Consider the following 22949-nt stretch of genomic DNA (forward strand, 5'->3'; position numbering starts at 1 on the left):
ACTCATTCTTGCAGTGTGTATATTTGTCGATCCAAGCCATCCATGACGTGGCCCGAAATGGATGGAGCATATATTTAAAATACCATGGAGTGGATGATCCTGACCGATAAATAGTCAGCACCCATCAAATGGATGGTTAAAAAAAGAAAAAAGAAAAAGATGATCGGCCTGAACTCTTTGGCAAAATCAGACCGTTAATTTAGCCAACAAGTGCGATTTTAGGCAATGCTCCATCTAGATCTGGAGCCACGATCTTACCGGTTTGGATTGACTTACACGTGCGCACTCATGCATTCTTTCACATCAACCAAACCAAACAAAGGAGGGAGTCCTAACGCTGATCAGAAAATTCTAACCATCCTATTTTGGCAGATTAAGTTTACACCGTGGATGATTTTTTCATTTACCTATCCGTCAGATGGGCATTGATGGGAGGCTTAGAATCATCTAATCCGTTCGATTCATTGGTCTAGACCCTCCCTAATTAGGCGAATAATTGGACCTCCCAGATTAAACGCTTTCCACCTGTAAATCTTATGTGCATGAGTACATTCTGCCGTTCTCTACCAGAGTACCATAATATTCCTCTTAGAAAAATAATATAAAACCACCTGCCCTGTCTCCTTTTAGTAAAAAAACAAAAAGAAAAAAAAGAAGCATTTTTAAGAAATTATATTTGAAAGCTAAGAACAATAACTCCATACACCAGAAGTCATGCGAGCACCCTTTCTTTTCACCATCATTTCTCTACCGTTAATTTGATTTCTTTATGGATTTTCTCCCCTCCGCTGGATTGTACATATTCTCATCTAAAAACCCATTTCAATCTTGAAAATTTTGGTCATTTTTCTGTGATTTTTCTCATACTAGGATATAAGCCTCTTTTTTTTTTTTCTCTCTCTTTTTTTCTATTTTGGTTCTTGGGCTTTGGTATCTGCAACTCTTATTTGGGTTTTTGCAGGAACCTTCCATAAGCAGTAATAATTGGTTAAAAAGGCTTGTGAGAAATAATATATTTTTGCAGTTTTTGAATTTTGTAAATTTTTCAAAAGAATCACTTTTTCTATATTTTCTTTTTTCTCTTTTTAAAATTTTGTTGGAGATTAAGGAGGGAAGAGAGAGCCATGGGCAAGCAAGGGCCTTGCTATCATTGTGGAGTTACAAGTGAGTTTTTTTTTTTTTCCAGGGTTTTTGATATCTTGAATATTCACGAAATCATTTTTAATTGCTATAAGAGTAGTTTATTTGTTAAAATTGATAATTACTAAGTGTATTAAGATACCCAATTCTCTAATCTGTTTAAATATACAAGAGATTAACTTAATGATGAAATACAGAAAGAAAAAAAAAGTGTTTTTCTATTCTTTTTTTTTTTTTTAAATGTGCTTGTTAATTTATTTGTGGATTAATGAAGACCTGAAAAGATTATAAGGGATGTTTATTTTTTCCATGGTTTCCTTGGGTTATTTTATTTTTGTTTATTTGTTGATCATATGGTCAGCGCATATGGGTTTTTGTATCTGGCACTGATTGATTAGTAGACCTGTGGGAGGATGTTTTTCTTCTAGATTCTATCATGTTTTGATTTTCAATTCTGCAAACTATATCTTTTTCCCCCATTTTCCTTTTCTTTCTGTCTCTCTTTTTGTCCTGATTGTGCTTCCCTATGTGCGAAAATCGTAGTTCAGGTCTAATTAATTTGCTTATGATAAAACCCACATAGAAAATTATTGAAATTACAATTGCTTGTAACAAATTCTTGTTGGGTTGGAAGGAACTGATTGTCCTTGCATGATGTTTCTCCGGACGTTGTACATAATCTGTCCAGGGTTGATAGTACAATTGCTTACAAATTTTCTAGTATCAGTTTCAAGTTCTTAGTACTAAATCATGTTCTCGAGATCTTTTCTGAGTGAGATTAATCCTGGTTTGAATTGTTCCATCTTTTACTTGAGAAAAAGAGAATTCTTCGGTTCCTCTTATGTTAGTTGTCGTTATCCACTCTGTTGTCACAATTCATCCAATTCTAGATGGTCTTTGGTTATCTCCTCCCAGATTCTGCTGTAGAATGAATTATGGAAGTTCATATAAACCTTCTCTATGGTAGCTAAAACAAGATTCCATATGAGTAGAGATGGTAAGATGATAGTTCCCAGGTTTGTGATTCAACTGCATTTTGCAATTTTTCGGGGAGCCTAATGTGTCCAATTCCTCAAGTTCAGTATGCCATTAGTTCTTTCAATTTCTACCATTAATTCACTAAGTTCTCATACTTGGTTCCTTCCATACATAGCTCTAATTTGTTTAGTTCGCAAAGCTGCTTAAAACTTCACTACATGTGTTGAAATCTTTGAGAACCAATCTGTCGGCCCATGTTATGAATTTTTAGGTCTTTCATGAAAGCTCCAAATTCATCAATTCAAACCAGCAACCAAACATCGATGAGTTTAGTTTTAGAAATTCACCAATTTAATTGGCTCAATTCATAGAAAATGAGAAACTGATTTGTGGTCATTTGTAATCACTTCAGGTCTCTCAACTTGGAGCAGGTAGAGTAATTTAGTGAATTGGGAAACTATGGACGTCTCCAAATGGTCAGTAGTAGTATGGAATTTGGAATTCCTATATGTGGAAGATACTCTCTTCTTAGAAAAAGAACTGTAAAAGTTATTTGGTAAAAGCTTCACAACTATACATGTCAAGAGAGGTAGATGGGACCGTTTTTGTAGATTTCATTGTTTCCATTATTTCTCGAGGACACTTTGGCCTGAATCATCAAATAGTTCAGAGTAGGGGGGTGTCGAAAATTCAATACGACTTGGAAGGGTATGGCAAAACCCAAAGCGTCGTGCTTGTGTATTGTGATTGGGACTACAGAGCTAGATGTTCATAGCATAGAGAAATACCTGTTGCACTGCCAAGGTCCATGGGTTCATCATAGCTCAGATTTGGTTATAGGTTACTGCCCTATTGTCTTCCACCCCATTTGCTATGGATCCACCTGCCTGTTCAAGAACCGTTGTCGACTTAATGATGAATTGCATTTAGCGCCACTCCCTTTTGCACAAGGAATTAATTGGCCGAAATTAAAAAAGGATTTGTTTTGACAAACAAATGCTAACAGGCATGAATGTGGCCAAAGGATACTTTTGAGAGTCTGGTATAATCTATAGTTGCACGAAGTGTGAAGCTAAGTGGCAACAAGTTCGGGTGCGGGAGTGGGAAGTGTCTGTTTCAAAATGTTAGCAAGTATGAAAGACTAGAGAGCAGGAGCAGAAGCGTGTGTGCAAAGTGCGATTCAAAGTGGGAGCGGAACCAACTTAGAAGGATCTTGCAACTATAAATTCAACAAATGAATTTGGTCCCATGGCAAGGATGACATTGTTGAGAACTTCATTGTTCTTATGATTGTCTAGAGGTGGCCTCTTTAGCAAGTAAAACACAAACAATGCCCTTGGCGTATGTTGCATGAAGTTGTCATCTTTCTAGTCTTCGACACAAGGATCTCCAATTTCCCCAACTGGCACCATGTGCATGGTTTGTGAAGTACTCTCGAGTCTCGACCAACTCCAACCTTTCATTTTCTCCACTCATTGTTGGAACTCACTATCTATTCTGATGTTGACAGGGTTGGTTGCCTTGATGATCATCACCTCACCAGTGGGTTTTTTTTTTTTTTACTCTCTTTCTTGAATCCTCTTATCTCATGAATGAGCATGAAGTAATGCATAGCCAAATGCAATACCAAGGCTGAATATGAAGCAATGTCCTCTACTTTCCATGACCTAATGTGGATGTATTCCCTTCCTCAACCTTTTTTATTTTCTGGACATTCCACAGCCTTATGACTCGGCACATTTATGAAATCTGTCAAAGAGTTTTACTGAAGTTGCTTCCTATTGGACTTTGCATGGGTTATATGAATCATGTGGAACCTTCCTGTTTGATTAAAGAGAAATTTCATAGAGGATTTAAAGGTCTCCATCTCTAAGAAAACCAGTAATCATGAAAGATCACTTACTATTCTATGTTGGTTTATTCTTTTCTTGATGCCCTATATTGTCTAAGATTTGTTTCACATGTTGCATTCTTCCTATTTTGTTGTATCCCCAAAATGTTTCTCAGAGTTATGGCTTGGAAATTCTAGTCTGGAAGAACTTCTAGTCGTCCCCATCCACTTGATCATTTCATGTAGTAGATATGCTCGAGTTAATTTTATTTAAAAAAAAAAAAAAAATCTTTCTCATCCATCTCAGCTGCTTTTTTACATCTTAAGTTATGTGCTCAAGGATTTCTAGAAATATGTTGATCTCTGAAGGGAAATTAATGCAACAGGTACCCCTCTTTGGCGGAATGGGCCACCAGAAAAGCCAGTTTTATGCAATGCATGCGGATCCAGATGGAGAACAAAGGGCACACTTACAAACTATACCCCACTTCATGCACGTGGGGATATTGTTGATTCTAGGGATTACAAAATTACTAAAGTAAAAAGCATATCCATCAAGATCAAAGAGCCGAAACCGCACAAAAGAAAGCACTTCGATGATAATGCAGAAGTTGAAGGTGAAGCACCGAATTCTGGCCAGAACTTCCGAAGAGCTTTGGAGGAGGACACAAGCAATAGATCTAGTTCTGGATCGGCAATATCGTACTCTGAGAGCTGTGGGCATTTTGGCAGCACGGATGCAAGTGATATCACAGGTTCTTAGTCCAAACAAATTTTTTATTTTACTTCGCTTGATGGGCTTAGTTCACATGCACCGTACCCTGGCGGTGCATCAGGTGGGCCCTTCCATTTGGATGACCAGTCCCAAAAATCAGCCACTGTTCTCACCAGGTGGACCATGCATGTACAAATCAATGGATGGTCTAAAAGAAATTTCCAATGGTCTGAATTCATCAATGCATGTGGCCCACCCGATGAATGGATCAGCCTGGTTTTTGTACTGGGTCATCTAAATGGTGGGCCCTACTATGCCTACCACATGGACAAATTTAGAGTTGCAGGTGGGCTTGGTAAAATTCTTGCTTGAAATATCAATTCGTGGCTTGATGAGTTTTCAGTCTTTCTTTGGTAATTAGGTTCAGCACAGTCCATTGTCTGGGATTCTCTTGTGCCTTCACGGAAGAGGACATGCATCGGTCGGCCGAAGCCGTCTCGTGTTGAAAAGCTCACAAAAGATCTTTATTGCATTTTACATGAGCAACAGTCATCATACCTCTCAGGATCTTCCGAAGAGGATCTGCTTTTTGAAACCGAAACTCCTGCCGAGATAGGACATGGAGGCATTCTCATCAAGCATCCATACTCTGTAGCCCGGGAGGAGGAATCGGAGGCAAGCTCACTTCCAATAGATAACAAAACATACACTGCAAATGATGCTTATTCAGGGTCGACTTCCCTTCCTGTACATATTGAAAACAAAGGGATGGGAATCCCAAATGTCGGCAATGGAAAAGTTAAGAAGATCATAGGCCTAGGGGCTCAAGAAAATACAAAAAGGTGCTTTGTTTTTGTTTTTTTTTTTTTCATCATTCGGAGTTTTGTGTGAAGCGTTTGCACCTTGATTTTGTGGCTTATGTTTTCTCTTTATGGCCTTACAGGGATAAGCCTTCCCACGACAAGTTACATTTTCTGTTAAATAGCAACTCACCCCTAAAATCCATAGATCTAAGAGTAAGATTTCACTTGTATCATTATTTCTGTCATCATCGTCATCGTCGTCATCATCATCATCATCATCATCAACGTTGTTATTGTTATTGAGGTTGAGTTCTCCAGCGTACAGTACCAGGAAAGTTCTCTTCCATGCAGTGTCCGTAAAAGTGGGGTCGATGGTTGGGTCATGACGACAGCTGCTATGATGCAACCACTTTGGGAGTTCGGGTAGTGTTATGGAAAAATCATGACAATCAGTTGTTGGCCTGGAAATAGATGGCTGAGAGAAACGCACATCAATGATCTATATTCAACAGGATAAACAGCCATCAAATGGTTTAGGATCTCTCTCTTCATTTTTTATTTTTTTTCTTTCTTTTTTGATAGTTAAAGCTTTGTTTGAACCCAGGATGTCATTGTTGAAACATGCACCCTCTACCATTGAGCTAGAGGCTTGAATCCAATGGGTAGGATCTTGAAACAGTGAAACTTTTGGGGCATGGTCCATACACAGTCGGATCCAGCAGCGAGTGTCTGGATGACCAAAATGTGGCTCCACTTGCTTGGGTTCTGTGCACAATAGGAAACTTCCCAATTATCCTATCAGTTAGCAATTGGATACTCAACTGAAGATTGTGTTTATTTGAACTAGTCTCTGCATCCGAATAAGTGCATTCACAAGGTTATGGGCTGGCTTGATTCTCATGACATGCATGTTCATTTGAATTTTATTCTTGCGGAGTTATCAGGTAGCTCACATGATTGCAGTCCATGTTGGTTTAGGATGTCGTTAGCTTTGAGGAGCTCTCAAGAAATTTCACACATGAAGAACAACAGCAGTTGATGAAACATTTACCTTCTGTAGATACAGCCAAAATGCCCGACAGGTCAGCATCCATGTCTGTCATGTCTAATTTTGCAATTGCTGTGGTGAAAGAACAAGTGTGTTTGGATGCACTATTGAATTGAATTTCAATAATTAGTCTAATGAAGTGGAAATAACCAAATTGAAGTTTCCTTAGCATTCATGTCACTGCAATTGAAGGCTACCTTCTCATGATGAATACCACTTCATTAGCTTTTGTCATCTCTTGTCATATGTCTAGAAATTGATAATCTCAGTTTGATTGCTTTTGTCGTTTCCTATCATCTGTATGGAATTGATCTCCTCTTGTCACATGCGCAGCCTTGAAAGCATGTTTGATGCTCCTCAGTTTGTGGAGACGTTAACTTCCTTTCAGCAGCTGCTTTTGGAGGGAGCCTTCGATCTTTCTTTTCCAGGAGTAAATGCAGAAGAGTGTAGGGTTTTGAAGAGGCTTGCATTAGCCAATTCGACAAAATCCAAGTGGGTTGAACAGTATAAATTTCTCAAGGTCTGAACTGATTGATTATTCAGTGCTTCAACATTACAAAGTTTTAGATAGTATATCGTGGATAAGATCTATTTTTTATTTTTATTTTCTTCACATGTGATCTGCATTCACTATAGTTCTGTTTGCATTTCTCAGAAATGACTTATCATTTAGCTCGAACTGATTTTTGTTTCATGTCTGTTAGGATGCAAAACTCAAACAAATGATGGAAGGGAAGGGAGTGGGAGCCAGCTCCCATGGGTGTGGCGATTCAGCATCAATCAAGAGACCCCATGATGGCCAAAATCAGAATTTTCCAGGTTAGTTGCATACCAGCTTTCTGCTTTGCATGTAGAAATGTAGAAAGTTGTCCTGCTGTCTGAATTATTCCTTATAACACTATTTTTGTTGTCGACAAGGTAATGGAGCATTCTTGAGTTTGTTTGCCTGAATTATGTTCACCACTACCACCACCCCACCATTGTTGTCATTGCCATCATTATCATCGTCATAGCGTTGTCACCAGCTACTGGGATTCAGCTTCATGAATCCTGATTCGCCAGCCATTCCTATCTAAGGTCCTATCATCAGTAAGAGAACAAGCCTTAGAATAGGCTTAGAATAGCCTTCGAATAGGACCATAAATGGGTTGGGTACTGTAGAACCCTTATCCATGCTAACTGGGTTTGGATCTTGCCAGGTCCAGATCCCATTCTTGAAGACCCTGACCTAGATCTGATCAGGTTCAGGTACCTGCACGCACTTACATGTATGTGGCTTAGGAAACCTCACTTTGTTGCTAGAATAATATATATATATATATATATATATATATATATATATATATATATAAAGAGAGAGAGAGAGAGAGAGAGAGAGAGAGATGCTCTCCCAGGAACTGGTTCTCATGCGAACTTCATGAGAACTTTTGACACGTGATGTGGGCACAAAATCCGGACGGTCCACTAGATGAGTCACCTCGTGAAACCTCCTAGGCCTAACATTTTGGCCTGATCCAAAAATCTGGTGGACCATAGTAAAGTGGAAACCCCCAGGCCCTTGATATGCCTCTTACTTTACTATGGCCCACCATATTTTTGGATCAGGCCAAAAAGTTAGGCCTGGGATTTCATGAGGTGACTCGTTTAGTGGACCATCCAGATTTTATGCCCACATCACATGTCAAAGGTTCTCACAAAAGTTCCCATGTGAACCAGTTCCCAAGAGGGCATCTCTCTCTCTCTCTCTCTCTCTCTCTCTCTGAAACTAACGGGACCCAGCACAGACTCAACCTGATTTTAAGCGGATCCAAGTTGATGGACAAGAACCGGACCCAGTAAGACCTGATTTTAAACCGGGCCCAAATGGGTGAGACCCGAACCCAACCCAATTTGTTAACGGGTCAAAAATGGGACCCAGACTCATTAAGATTGGCCCGTGAGCATCGGGTACCCCCGAGAGTCCAGGCACTCACTGACAACCCTACCTTTGAACCAGGAATTCTCATGACTTCTTGGCAAAAGTTCAGCAACTGGCTTCCTACCTGACATCAATCCTCCTTTACTCAAGCTTAGGACTTTGGCACATTGCTACCAGGGAAAGTTGTAACCTAACCATCTAGTCTGATAAAATATTAACAATAACCAAAATACACCTATATTTTGTCACAACCGTATGGCTGTTTCACTAAATCAGTCATAACCCGTGACTGATCTTGGGCTCATTTGGAAGGTAACTCAGTAGGTATTCAAACAGGAGTATTAGACTCCCATTTGAGGTATGCTCACTATACATTCACTAATTAATACATGGACATGTCCAGGCGGCAGTCATGAACACCAGGTGACATAAAGAGCAACCTTGAAGAACTGGCATTGTATTGTTCATGTGGCTATTGTTTATATTTTCTCAAGCTGCTTGAGCTATTTTCTTCATTGAATGCATTGTGATGAGTCAGTTGTGTTTATCTGATAAATTTCAGAGCCAAAAGGCACTTTGAAAAGCCCCAAAAGAGTAAATCAGTGCGGGAGCATCAGTCTTCCATCTACTAAGCCAAGTTCTAGCAGTGTTGGCACAAACACAAGCTACGACACTAAAGATATAGACAATGATGGATCTTATTTTAGCCCAAGAAGCCTGTTTGCTTTCCCACCGGACCAGAGTTCTGTCATGCTGGATTCTTTGAAGTTCACTGACAACAGCTCTGATCAAGATCTGCTGCTCGACGTGCCTTCCTACACATCCTTCCCTCAGGCAGAGCTTCTAAACTGCCATCTCTCGAAATGGTCTCCCCCAAACAGTTCCCAGGCAGAGAATCAAGACCTCAGGAAAGAAGAGGTGCTATCCAACCGCTCATCTTTGAGTTTCACCAGGCAACAGCCAAGTAACAGTAGCGTAGTGTACCCGTGCCTCATCCTCCATTGACATGGTCATCGATGATGCTACTACCAGCCACATCGGTCCCATTTATATGCATGCCAAAAGATACTATTTTGTAAATGGGTGTTTTGAGACGATGCGAGCGCTTGCACGCTCATGCAATTGCTTCTGTCTTCTATGGTGGAATTATGTGATCCTCTAGCCGATGATATGCCTAGTTTACTCGAGTTCTTAGTTTATACAAGTGGGGCAAACGGTTGATGATCTAGGCCATTGGTCTTCTGGGCCCCATTAGGATGGACCATGCCCCAGGACCCTCCCAAATTGGAAAATCCTAGCCGCTCATGTTGCACAATTTTTCTAGTGAATGTGGTTTGTCACTTCATGTTGCTTCACCACAGATTGCAAGGTTAGGATTTCCTGGTCAAGAAGATCTACCTGGCATGGTACATCTATGCTGGGTTCTGAAAGACCCGTGCTTCAGATCAGTGAGCCATGGGCCCCACTGGTACAGACTGAAAAGTCAAGCATTCTATACATGTTCTTGGCTTGGGCATCTTAAACAGGAATGGTGTTTTTTTTTTCCTTTTTTCCTTTGATATTGCTGAGTATGCTGACCTGTTATGAACTGGCATATTAATGGGATGAAAGTGGCTGGTTTTTGTATAGGCGGACACAAGTTTGTATTATATTGTTCAAAGTGCCCAAGAGCGAGCGCATGCCTTTAGTATGAGGGATGGAGTTTAAAACAACATGTCATTTCCTGCAGTGCATGTAAACGTGTATACAAGAAGCTATTCCTGTGAGGGATCTGAGCCATTCATCAGCAGGTAGGCGATTTACCAAGTGGGCAACATGTGTCATGAGTATGGAGTGTTTGCCAACATCATTCTCCTCACCAGCCAATTTTCTCATACTCGCACAACCCACTTGCTAAACGGGCAAGAATTCCATTTGAACCGGACCCACGACCCATCAGTACACTGTAGGCCCAACCAACGCATTTAATTGTAATTGATATGGGCTTGACTGACCAATGGCTAGGGTTTAAGAATTGCATGTGTAGCTGTCCCTGCGTAAGTAATGCCCATTTGGATACCATTCAGTCAGAAACTTTTTTTACTTAAATGAGTTATTGTTGGGATTTGTGCTGCGAAATCATATGGATTTTGATCTAGGATAGCAATCCAATCACACCAAGCAAACACAAGAGAACACAAAGATTTAACGTGGAAAATTCTTGCGAGAAAAAACCTCGGTACAGAGCGACAGAATTTTACTATGAAAATAGAAATTACAAAGAGAAAGGACTTACCCGATTCGAACAACCTCGAATCTTACCCTTGCTATACCCTTTAGAAATCTTAAAACCCTTCTAGAAACCCTCGAAACCCTTTTAAAAAGCCTTAACATGCCTAAGAATGGCCTTAGGGACTCCTATGTATAGATGGGGAAACCCGACTTACGCACCTCCTTAGAAACCACCTCAAATTTATGCAGTCCGCGCACAAATCGTGCATCGTCTGCGTAACCCTCGACTAATTGAGCTTGGGCTTTGACTGGTCGAAGGACCCATTCGACTGGTCGAGTGTTCAGGAATTTTCAAATACATCGTTACTAGACTTCGAGTCGAACCAGTTCCTCGACTGGTCGAGCAGTGCGGTAAATAAGATTTAAGACATCTGTTTTACGATAGCTATTTAGTTTGATAAGCACCATTATAAATTATATGATGAAAGCTACTTATCCTTATAAGTTTTTATTTTTTTGCTTTTCAAGATTTAACATTTCTACTCCCCTGTTTCTCTCTATATGATGGATGGTTGATATCAAAGAAGGTCCTACATGATGCACAGTTAGAGGATGGACGAAACAAATTGGAGAGATAAATACTTGTGTGTTGATAGAAACCAAACATTACTTTCTTTGTTTTAAATATGTTGTTTACTAAATATGCTTATTTGCTTAATAAGTAAAAACTAAGATAAGTTACTTGTGGTATAAGTAGCTTATATAAAGTAACTTACTATCCAAATGTGGCCTTAGTGATATAAGTACATATGTACCTAGGTATCTATATTTATCATCCATTAGTTTGTTTTGAATTTTGGGCCCACTTGGATTAGGTTGCATGGCCCAGCCCATTGATTAGCTGTATGGACGGGTCGAGTTGTGTGGGCAAGGTTCAACTCGAGCCCGAGCCCGAGCCATTGGTGACCCAGTAGCCATTTAGCCAACTCGACCGTTGCCACCTCTATCTCTACATTAACATGGAATATGTTGGGATTAAAGCCGCTGGAATGGGGTCATGTCCAGCGATCCAAACCGTTGATTTGAGGACACGTGCAGTGGTTGCTTCTAAAATCATGGAGATCCTGTACTATTGATAAATGGGTCCCAAGATGGCAGTTAAAGAGGTGGTCTATGTTCAAAGGAAAAGAGAATTAAATGATAAAGGGTTGAAATTGAACAATCTGAAAGGGTTTTTTTTTTTTCGAATGTCCCATATCCCTAGTCAATCTCATTAGATAAATGGTTTCGATCATTACAAAAACCGACCGAAATCCAATGGCTACTGCACAAATATCACATCACAATAGCTAAGGGTCTATTGTAGAAAACTAACAAAAAAAGAAATATACTATTTCAACCACATCCTCTCCCTCAACTCGCTAACCACTCTCTCTACATATTTAGCATTGACAATCTTGAAATACTGACTTACCAGATGCAAAATCTACTTCTGCCAGACCATCTGAACCGTTCCTACCGTCCCAAGAAACCTCAAAGTCCAAGAACAAGCTTGAAAGTCCAGCCCTAGTAACCAACCGTACTCAACACTCCAAGGATATGATGTCCAACGCTTAATCAATACAACGCAATCAAGATTATTATTTGGTGTGGTCCACTTGAGTGTTGTATCTGCCTAGTTTTTGTGCAAATACCTTAAAATGATGTGAGAAAATGGATGGATGGTGTGGATATACGGATACATCACGGTGGGCCCGCCCACAGAACTGCCCTTCGTGGCTAGAGACGGGCAGGGGTAGGACGCAATCCGCGTCCCGTCGACGGAGAAGTACTTTCTACATGACTTTTTGACCTTGACCCCAGCTAACGCTACTCGCAAGAGTATGATCTCAAAATCTCCATATGTGAACATCGATGAGATGCAGACCGACCGTACGGGTGTCCATGGGCCCACCATGTATGTGCTGTTGCCTGGAAACTGGCTAGTTTGGTCATCTGGCCAGGCGCACATTAGGGCTATCAATGGGCCAGGCCTTGGGTTGGGGTCAATCATGGCTTTTGAATTTGTTAATAAGCTAGGCTCATCAAAGCTAGCCCGGGCAGGTCCGACCTTATTAGTGCATTTTGGATACGTGGAATCTTTTTTTTTTTTTTTTTAAGTTCAGTAGTACACCCCATTGTCAGTTCACACACACTTCACTGTTAGCCACCCCCACTAGGGATGGATACCTAGACCTCAGTGTTGAATTGAGGTTTCTTTCACTCGGTCTATCACTTGAGCTATGGATCAGGGTGTTTGGAATCTAAAAGGAAAAAAAGAAACCAGATTTCCTCGACAAGACGGTTGTGGCTGTTTGGATGGATGAATTCCACCAAAGAATCGTTATCTTTATCTTTATCCTGTGTAGATCTTTCACATAAGATTCAAAGTAACTATTGTCTATTAAATTTAAAAATATCACTTACTATATAAATAGATCCCAAAAAATAAGTCTTTGTTTCCACCACTTGAAATTGGTTGGCGATTAATCAGTACAATTGGGTTGAGACTCAGTAACAGTGCTCTCTATGTATTATCAACTCTAGTTGCATTTCCAGGTTAGGTCAAAGAAGCCTAAATATCTTAAGAAATGAGAAGAAGAAAAAAAAGAAAGAAAGAAAAAGAAGATAAAAAGAGCCTGGGTTTGCTAACAGAGCTCTTCCATGAAGGCTTAATCCAATCTACTGCCACTTCGGCCCATCTGATGATCCATATCATTAAAAAGGAGGAAGAAGAATCATAGAATGCTCTACATGTGAACCAAATGTCTAATGAATCAGATATGCTGAACTATGCTGGAGATTTAGATTCAATAAAAGAGGTTTGGGATGACTTGACCAATATATGCGAGAAAGCGAGCAGATCTAGGAAAGTGTTTTTGAAAGTGAAATTAAGGGTGATCAAGCAAGGCAATGACTCATAGCATCAAACTCTGGAAAATGATGAATCTATGCGATTAGATTGAGACAATTAACATTAAAATGGTAAACAACACTTGACTAATTATTATTTCAAAAAAAATCTATAAACTGAGTTTAATGCTATCAAAATGTAAATTCAACGAAATAAGCCATCTATGAGCATGACAACAAATATGTTACTCTAAGAAGAAATTGTTTTAGAAAGACAGACAAGAAGCTCGAAGTGGTTCTAAAAGTATGGAGATAAGATATTATGGTTTTTTTTTTAATTTTTTCATAAAAACATAGCCAACTTTGTGGTAGGGAAAGAGGTTGTGACCCGATAAAGGAGTTCTCAATTATTATTTTTTGTCAAAATCACTAAAATTAAAAAACATTTTCGACCACCAACAAAGCTATAAGATTATATTTGCTAATGGATTATGCAAAATTCTTTTTTAAAAAAATTATAATAAGATTATTATTTATAAAATGAGTAGGTTAATTATTTGCTCTCATGATGAAATTGTCTTTTAAGAATTTTCTATTTGTAATTGTCACTTTATGACTTATAAGATTGGGTCATTGCAACTTTTAGTTAATCAAAAACATGTTAAGAAAAAGACTCATCATTGAAATATTAGCTGTAAAATATGATGAGAATCACATATGTAAGTCATGTGAATTTGCAATAACGTATCATCTTTGGACTAGCTTACCACCATAACCTGTTATCCACTTTAAGTAATTAATAATATTGTTTGGAGGCTAAGCCCAACGAAATTACATAGCACTTAAGGTTTTAAAATCTCTCATTAGTGAATTTTCACATTATACTTGGATCTATCTCATACGTCAAAATTGAATTAATTAAATTCTTTTATAAAAAAATAAATATTCATGAAAATTTAGTTCAATAAAATAAAACTACATATTAATAATAGTGGAAAGTATATGTCTAATAATTTTAATATTTTTCTAAAAGCAAATGAAATAAAAAAGAAACTCACTCTGTTCAAAAACATCTTAGCAAAATAAAATTATTGAGGAAGAACCATCACATAGTTTAGGATGTTGATGAATAAATACTTTGCCTCGAGTGTATTGGTCCAATTAGACCTACGTTTCATTACCCTAATGTCTTGCCCAGCGCGTTTGATTGCACTTGGTATGCCCTCGAGGGACCAAACACAAGGACAATCGTGTTCTCAGTTAGCTAATATATAATACATATTAGCTAAACCGCTTGATTGCCCAACCCTTTTTCTGTATTCATACAGGATATGCTGGGATTAATTAAAACCGCTTGAAGAGAGTCATGCCTGGCGATCTAAACCAATCTGAAAGTATTTTTTTAGTGTCCCATATCCTCAGTCAATCTCATCATGTAAATGGTTGGGATCATTCAAAACGACCGAAATCCAATGGTGAGTCTGTGAATATAACATTACAGACTTATCTAATGTGAGTGCGTGTTAAAAAAAAAAAAAAAAAACACGTTTTCCATCCTCTCACCTGCAAACCACTCTCCCAGCACGTGCATTGAACGTGATGACTTTACCATTGACCATCTTCAAATCCGAGTTACCCGATGCAAAATCTACATATGTTAGATCAACTGAACCGTTCCTTACGGCCCAAGAAGCCTTAAAATCCAAGAACGAGCTTGAAAGTCCTGCCAAAGTAATAAACCACGTCCGACACTTCCAAGGATTTGATGTCCAACGCTCAACCAGGTCGCCGTCAACGGTGAAGGATTTTAAATAAATACTTTCTAAATGATTTCATTGACCTTGACCCCAGCTAATTCTACTCGCAGGAGTATGATCTCAAAATCTCCCTCTGTGAACATTGGTGAGATCCAGACCATTAGTAAGGTTGGCCGTGGGCCCATCATGGGACCATCGAAGATTCTTGTGGTCTACAAACAGATGGTTAGTTAAGAAGAGAAATACAATGACGATCTTACATTAAACTGAAAAAGGTCACGGTCCATCTACTCTGAGACACAACAGATCAATGGTCGGGATTATATAACCATTGGCCCAATGTATACTGTTAAAGACGCGGGTAGCTAATATCATTTAATTCATCTCTACACGCTAGTTACCGTAGGACACCCTCGGTAGCTTATATAATGAGGGTTGAAGCCTATAGAAGGACATATAAGCTCCCTCTCCTTCCCCTCTCGATTGAGCAATGGCTAGCTGTGGGAAAGGCCCATCCTCCCTAGCCATGGAGCTCGCCCGGCTCCACCCCGGCTCGTCCTGCATGGCCTGGTGTGTCTCACGTAACCTGGGCCACTTCCAAGTGTACTACGCTCTCGTGTCATTGTCCACACTCTTCATGGGCGTTGTCTTGCAAAATCACGTCTCATGGATCTTCTTGAAGGGAACAATGATGGTGGCATGCGTCTACTTCATGCAATTACAAGCTGGATCAGAATGGATGGTCATGCGCAAGATCTACGGCCCACTTCAAATCCTGTCCTTGCTAGTGATCATGACCGTCATTGAGGTGGTCCGCACACAAGCAATCGTTCATTTCCTTGTATCATTTGTGTTGGAGTACAGATCATATTTGTTCATGCAATTTTACAAACATCCCATCTTCTTTTAGCGGCACAAAATTGCATTCCTAGTTTGTACCCCACCTTAAAATTAATGGTTTTCATGTAACAATAAATAGAAATAGTTTGTAATTTAGTTTTTATGTATCTTTCTTTTTCTTCTTCATTTTTTTTTTTTTTTTTTTTTTTGTTTTGACTCTCTACCACTTAAATGGACAAATGATGAATGGCCAAGAATTCAATAAAACAAATGTCTCCATTAACACAAGGTTAGGATTAGTTATCCTGAGTTATTGATTAGACCGATACTTTAGTGAAGTTTGGACCGTTGAGCATACTGTCGTTTGTTTTTAAACGCAGTGCATTCCACTGGAGTTTAGAGATAATACCTGCAAGTTATAACGATCATAGTGCATTTGTTCACTTTGACCGTCCAATCGATGGATCTGAACCGTCTGTTAAGTCCATAACACATTCTATGGGTGGCATTAAAAAATAGCAATGATCTGATGGTCCAATCATCCTTAATTTCATCTTATTATCTATAGCCATGCATCCCTTTTTCGAGCCATGGATAGGATGTTTATGATTGCCTAACAAAAGTAATTCTTTAGAATTATAAGCAATCCAAGATCGGCTTAACAAATAGTGCATCAATTCGTTGATTGGACCGATGTTTGTGTAAACCATCTTGACCGTCTATATTGAGACCTGCAGTGGAAAATCAAACCACATGATGAATGGTCCACATGACCTACAATAGCGCGTTTTTTCGGAAAAGTGGCCGCACCTCTTTCCACACCTCTTTCTACCTTTTGAAATCTCGACGGGCTAGAAACCGGTCATCAGCACGTGTTGCCCCATCTATGGGCCACACGCAAAGGGACGCGGATTGGCTACTGACAGGTTGAGTAGCAAGACTCCTACTAAAGTGACGTCACCAAGTTCTTTGGGGCCACCTTTGATATGAACAATGCGTTATGTGGGTTGATCTCAATGTGGACCATTCATCATGTGGGCCCAACCTTCAATATGAGCCGTTCATCATATGAGCCCATCTTTGATGTCAACCTTCTATCATGTGGTCTCACCTTCAATGCTCACCACCCATCATGTGGGTCCCACCTTTGATGCGAATTCATCAAAGATGGGCTCATATGATGAACGGCTCATATTGAAGGTTGGGCTCACATGATGAATGGTCCACATTGAGATCAACCCACATAACGCATTGTTCATATCAAAGGTGGCCCCAAAGAACTCGGTGACGTCACTTTAGTAGGAGTCTTGCTACTCAACCTGTCAGTAGCCAATCCGCGTCCCTTTGCGTGTGGCCCATAGATGGGGCAACACGTGCTGATGACCGGTTTCTAGCCCGTCGAGATTTCAAAAGGTAGAAAGAGGTGTGGAAAGAGGTGCGGCCACTTTTCCGAAAAAACGCGCTATTGTAGGTCGAGTCTGATATGACTCGTCCGAGTCAAAACGGACTCAGTCAGACTCGGACGATCGAGTCACTTGAGACTCAAGCGACTCAGTCGTGTAACTGTTGGAACTCCTCATCTGGACTTAGAAGTTAGAATCTCAAAAAAAAGTTCTCCATACCTTTTTTTTTTTTTTTTTTAAAAAAAAATGTTTCCAATTTCACTTCCAAACACTATATTTACAATTCATTTGCCAGCAACAAAAGTTTACTCAAGACAACCTGTCCAGCTCATTATGGTCTTATTTGACCTTGTGATAGTTATTCTCATGATTTTTGCCAAGAACTTAAGATAAAAAGAATTAAGCATGGTACATATGATTATTAAAAATTTAGCACATACATGTGAGGCTTGTTCGGCATCTCTACTCTAATCTAATGAGAGCTAATCTACTGAGCTCTAATTTAATAAGAGCTTTTTAAATAAGAGCTATTCTAATTAAGTTTTTCTTTTCCTTTTTTTCTTTTTTCTTTTTTTTTTTTTTTTTAAATTTTTAAGCTATTGACTTGCCATTTATTTGGGAAAATCACTTTTTAAAATAAGTCTTATTTGAAATAAGCACAAACATGTACTTCTTTCTTTATCTGCTCTAATCAAATAGGAGCTTTTCAAATAAGAGCTATTTTATTAACCTCCTTTTATTCTATCTCTAATTTACAATATACTTGTTTGGCAAAATTACTTTTTTAATTTTAAAGGAAAAAAAAACTCTTATTTGAAATAAGTATGTTTGGCAAAACCTTCAAATAAGAGTTTTATTTATTTATTTATTTATTTATTTATTTTTAATAGTTGATGTCATTTTTAAAAATTACAACAACATTATTAAAAGTAATCAGACCATTGTTTTGGTGGATCTCACCATAGGTCGCCCCAAATGGCAAAAGAATTGATGGCTACAATCTTCATGTTTTAAGACATTTGGGTCATCCATCATGTCGGGCCTTGAATGTGAATTGTCCATCATATGGAGCCCACCTTTAATGCGGAATGCCCATCATGTGGGCCAAACCTTCAAAGTGGATTGCCCATCATGTGAGACCCATCTTGGATGTGAACCATTCATCATTAGGGGCTAACCTTTGACATTTATCATTATGTGGAGCCCACCTTGGTGTAGGTCATGCATCATGTGGGGTCCACCTTCGAAGTGGGTTGTCCATGATGTGGGGTCCACTTTTGATGTCCACCATTCATCGTGTTGGGTACACCTTTTATGCAGATCATCCATCACGTTGGGCCACTTTTGATACGGGTCATCCATCATGCAAGGCTTTGATATGGATTGTCCATTAGGTGAGGCCCACTTAATGTGGATTGTCCATCACAAGGGACCACACTTTGATGTAGACCGTCCATTATGTGAGGCCCACTCCATCCATTATGTGGCCCGACCTTGATGTAGACCATTCATTATATGGGGGCACCACCTTTATTCATGCATCATGTGGGCCCACCTTTGACATCAACCGACCATCATGTGGGCCTACCTTCAATTACCATCATCGATCATGTGGATCCCACCTTTGATGTGGACCATCCATAGGGTGGGGCCTACTTGATGTGGATGGTCCATCATCTTTGGGCCACACTTTGATATAGGCCCACCTTGATGTGCACCACTCATCATGTGGGTTCCACATTCAATATGGGTTATTCATCATGCAAGCCCACCTTTTTATCCACCATCCATCATGTAAATCCCACCTTAGTTGTGGACCATCCATCATGTGAGCCCCACTTGATTTGGATAGTCCATCATATGGGACCACATTTTGATGCAAGTCATCCATCATGTGGAACACACCTTTGATATGAACAATGCGTTATGTGGGTTGATCTCAATGTGGACCATTCATCATGTGGGCCCAACCTTCAATATGAGCCGTTCATCATATGAGCCCATCTTTGATGTCAACCTTCTATCATGTGGTCTCACCTTCAATGCTCACCACCCATCATGTGGGTCCCACCTTTGATGCGAATTGTGCATTATGTGGGCCCACCTTAATTTGGACCATTCATCATGTGGGGCCGTATCTTTAATATGAGACATTCATCATGTGGGCCCACTTTAGAAAATTGTAAATATAAGAAGAGAGCAAGATTAGAATTGCTTAAAAAGTTTAAGATCAAATTTATGGCAAAATTAGCCAAAAATGCCTACCCATTTAAGTCAAATAAACTCTTAAATTTATTTATTTATTTTAAAAAAAATAATAAAAAGTGACTTCTCCAATACTTATTTTTTAAGAGCTTTTTTCTTGGTTTTAAAAAATTTAGTAAAATTAAAGCTTTGTCAAACAAACTATTTTCAAAATAAGAACTCATACATATTTTTTAGAATAAACAAATAAACTCTTATTAGTTGAGCTTTTAAATAGCCCTTTGGTGTTTGATAGTTACAAAGACATGTGGTGCATACGAGGTGCTTGAATATGCATAATGATGAATGTGACATGTCTGAGGCGCTTGACCATGAATAATGTAAATGCAACGGCATGAACAACACATATATAACTTGTACATGAAAAGTGACAGGGGTTGAACGTAGCATATTTACAACACTTCAAGATAAGTGATTTTACTTTTGTCACACTAGTCACAAGACAATGATTTGTTGTGCATCGCATCATAGTAGGAATAGCATGTTTACGCTTAATGTAGGAAGAAGGAACTCTCGAAATGGGCAAAAACGTGTTTTTGTTTTCATGGTGTTTCATGCAAGCTAATAGACCAAAAAAAAAAAAAAGAGGCTAGAATTTTTGCTACCATTATTGAAGCCACTAGAGATTTATTTAGAGCTCCCACGGATTTATGAATTTAATACTATTTATGATTTTCTTAAAAACAGATACCTGTCCAATATTTCAGCACATTTCTCGGGTCTGAACCCATAGCTTAATGGCAAAATAGGGCTCATTTCAACATTTAGGTCTCCCGTTCAAAGCCAACTTGTAAAAACTTATTTACTGCGTTTGAAGGTTGCATGTTACCTATTTTATAGCTGCTACTTTTTTCTTTGAATTTTCTTCTTTTTATTTTTCCTTATGTTTTGAGATAAAAGGGGGGCGATTCAGCCACAGCAAGTCAAAGTCACCTTTCCAAATACAGAAATCCTTTGAAGAGATTAAACGAAGGATGGTTTTTTATAAACCGAAGCATTCCAAAAATCAAAAAATCTACAAGCCACAGATAGAATCGTCTACTTGATTTTATGGCGTATGCACCCGTCATTTCCATTCCTCCACACACACCACCCCGATTTTGCAAAATCCTAATGTTCGATTCTTGCGCTAAGAGATTTTCCCTCATTTTCACCCCGGCCGAGGTATAACCATAGCTGGATAGGGAGTAGATGTAATAAACACCTTAGGGTATATACGGCAGACCTTATACACACCATGTAGCAAAGGAAACAAAACATGAATGTCTCTGAGGGTGATGCAAGGGCCATACAGATGCAAACCGCTCATGGTTACTGGTCTTTGGCTACCAGTATCACCCTTGTTTGGAAGAGAGAGATTCATACCTGTAGGATCACCGTGTGAAAACACGATCAGGTTTGCGATTGCCTGCTTGGCAAGTCACAATGTCGTAAGTAGGTTATCCTACCCACTGAGTGGAGTAACTTGCGTTCTGAAGAGAAGATTTTCAACTACAAAATGACATGCAATAGGTCGGAGATGAATGAAGGGGGTGCTGGTGTAGTGATGTCTCCTTCTCCCATTGGAGATAAGTCTCTGGAGATTTGAAAAACTCGTCTGCTGCCGAATACAGTGTAATGAAGAGAAAGTACCGACAGCAACAGACCCCACTGACAATACTCTACCGTCGGTTTGAAATTTTGGCTCGCGTCTGTATTCGCGCGCACGGGATTCAAGTCCTATTCACTCCAATCTAAACATGTTAAACGTCACATTATAAAATATAATATGTATAATACATCCCAAAATGCGTATCCAAACAGGCCCTTAAATAGTGGAAACCAACGTATATTGCCTTCGGTTTTTAGACCTTTTTGTTTCCCACTTGTATGAAAAGTACAAGTAAGAACAGACCAGATCACCTAGCTGTGGTGCTGTATCATCTCTCATAGGTGGGCCAGATTTGTTTGTGAGTCCAGATCGTCGGTTGTGCATTGATTTCAATGGTGTGGTCCATCTGTTGAGTTGGGCCAGCCTGTTTTTTGTGCGTTGGTGATTTTCTTGGTGGGGCCTACCAAAGTAGCACATCAGCATGAAAGATATTACAGCAGCACAAGTGGTGCTGGCCGTCGCCTGTAATTAATCAGTTCTCATATAAAAATGGAGTTGCCATCTGCTACTAAGTTGACAGTTGTACTGCTCAAAATACTGAAAATTAGATTATTGAAGATCCGACCGTCCAAAGTACACAGCTGGAGGGCCTTTGTACTTTAAGAGTGAGACATTTTCCAACAAGGTGATTGGCTAATTCGCAGCTAGGCCCCGTTGGCCAGGACAAGGATTGGTGAGTCATTTCATACCTTCCTAAAGAGTGAGACATACCTTCCTTGCCACCAGCCACACTTCGTTGAGTCATTTCATCAAACTCTTGGTGAGCAACATCAATATCAATGGCAAAATAGGGCTCATTTCAACATTTAGGTCTCCCGTTCAAAGCCAACTTGTATAAACTTATTTACTGCGTTTGAAGGTTGCATGTTACCTATTTTATAGCTGCTACTTTTTTCTTTGAATTTTCTTCTTTTTATTTTTCCTTATGTTTTGAGATAAAAGGGGGGCGATTCAGCCACAGCAAGTCAAAGTCACCGGCATGACTTGACTCAGGACCCAAGTTCATCCATCCTCGTTCCCGAGTCTTAAAAACGTGGTGGCATCACCTTGATGTAATAAGTAAAATAATTATTATTACTTAAAAGGTTCCAAAAAAAAAAAAGAAAAGGTAAAGCCTGTTGATTCCAGACAAAACCGCAAGCGTAGATCACAGTTGGACCAGACGGCCTGTGTGACCCAGGTGGTCCAAACCCCGTCAAATCGGTAAGTCTGGTTGGGGCTTTTAAACATTGTTACCTACCACTAGCTTTCAGTAACTTTTACCCTGTTCGAGTCAAGCAAGACTACACGGCTTTGATTTTTTTTAACTTTGATTGGAGCTAGTGGGTCCCACTTTCTATGTTCGGCCAATCATCTGGACTGAGCCAGAGATTTAAAAAAAGAAAATTTAAAATTCAACAACACCATTGAAGACCAGTCCATTTAATATGGGATGCTATTAGTACATGTTTTAGTTCCACAGAAAGAGAAGAGTGCATTTTCAGGCCATCCATTTGA

At 39.4% G+C, this 22949-nt stretch overlaps 1 protein-coding gene across 1 annotated transcript; it reads left to right on the forward strand.

Annotated features, from left to right (window-relative positions):
• Positions 1-632: 632 nt before the first annotated feature.
• On the forward strand, positions 633-10059 carry LOC131232525 (GATA transcription factor 27-like). The gene is made up of 8 exons (XM_058228817.1): positions 633-1164; positions 4336-4704; positions 5086-5506; positions 5608-5680; positions 6446-6549; positions 6849-7035; positions 7220-7334; positions 8996-10059. The coding sequence occupies exons 1-8, from the start codon at positions 1125-1127 to the stop codon at positions 9436-9438; spliced, it is 1752 nt and encodes a 583-aa protein (XP_058084800.1). The 5' UTR covers positions 633-1124; the 3' UTR covers positions 9439-10059.
• Positions 10060-22949: the final 12890 nt, after the last annotated feature.

This window comes from Magnolia sinica, chromosome 18 (genome assembly GCF_029962835.1).
Source record: "Magnolia sinica isolate HGM2019 chromosome 18, MsV1, whole genome shotgun sequence".
NCBI classification, from domain to species: domain Eukaryota; kingdom Viridiplantae; phylum Streptophyta; class Magnoliopsida; order Magnoliales; family Magnoliaceae; genus Magnolia; species Magnolia sinica.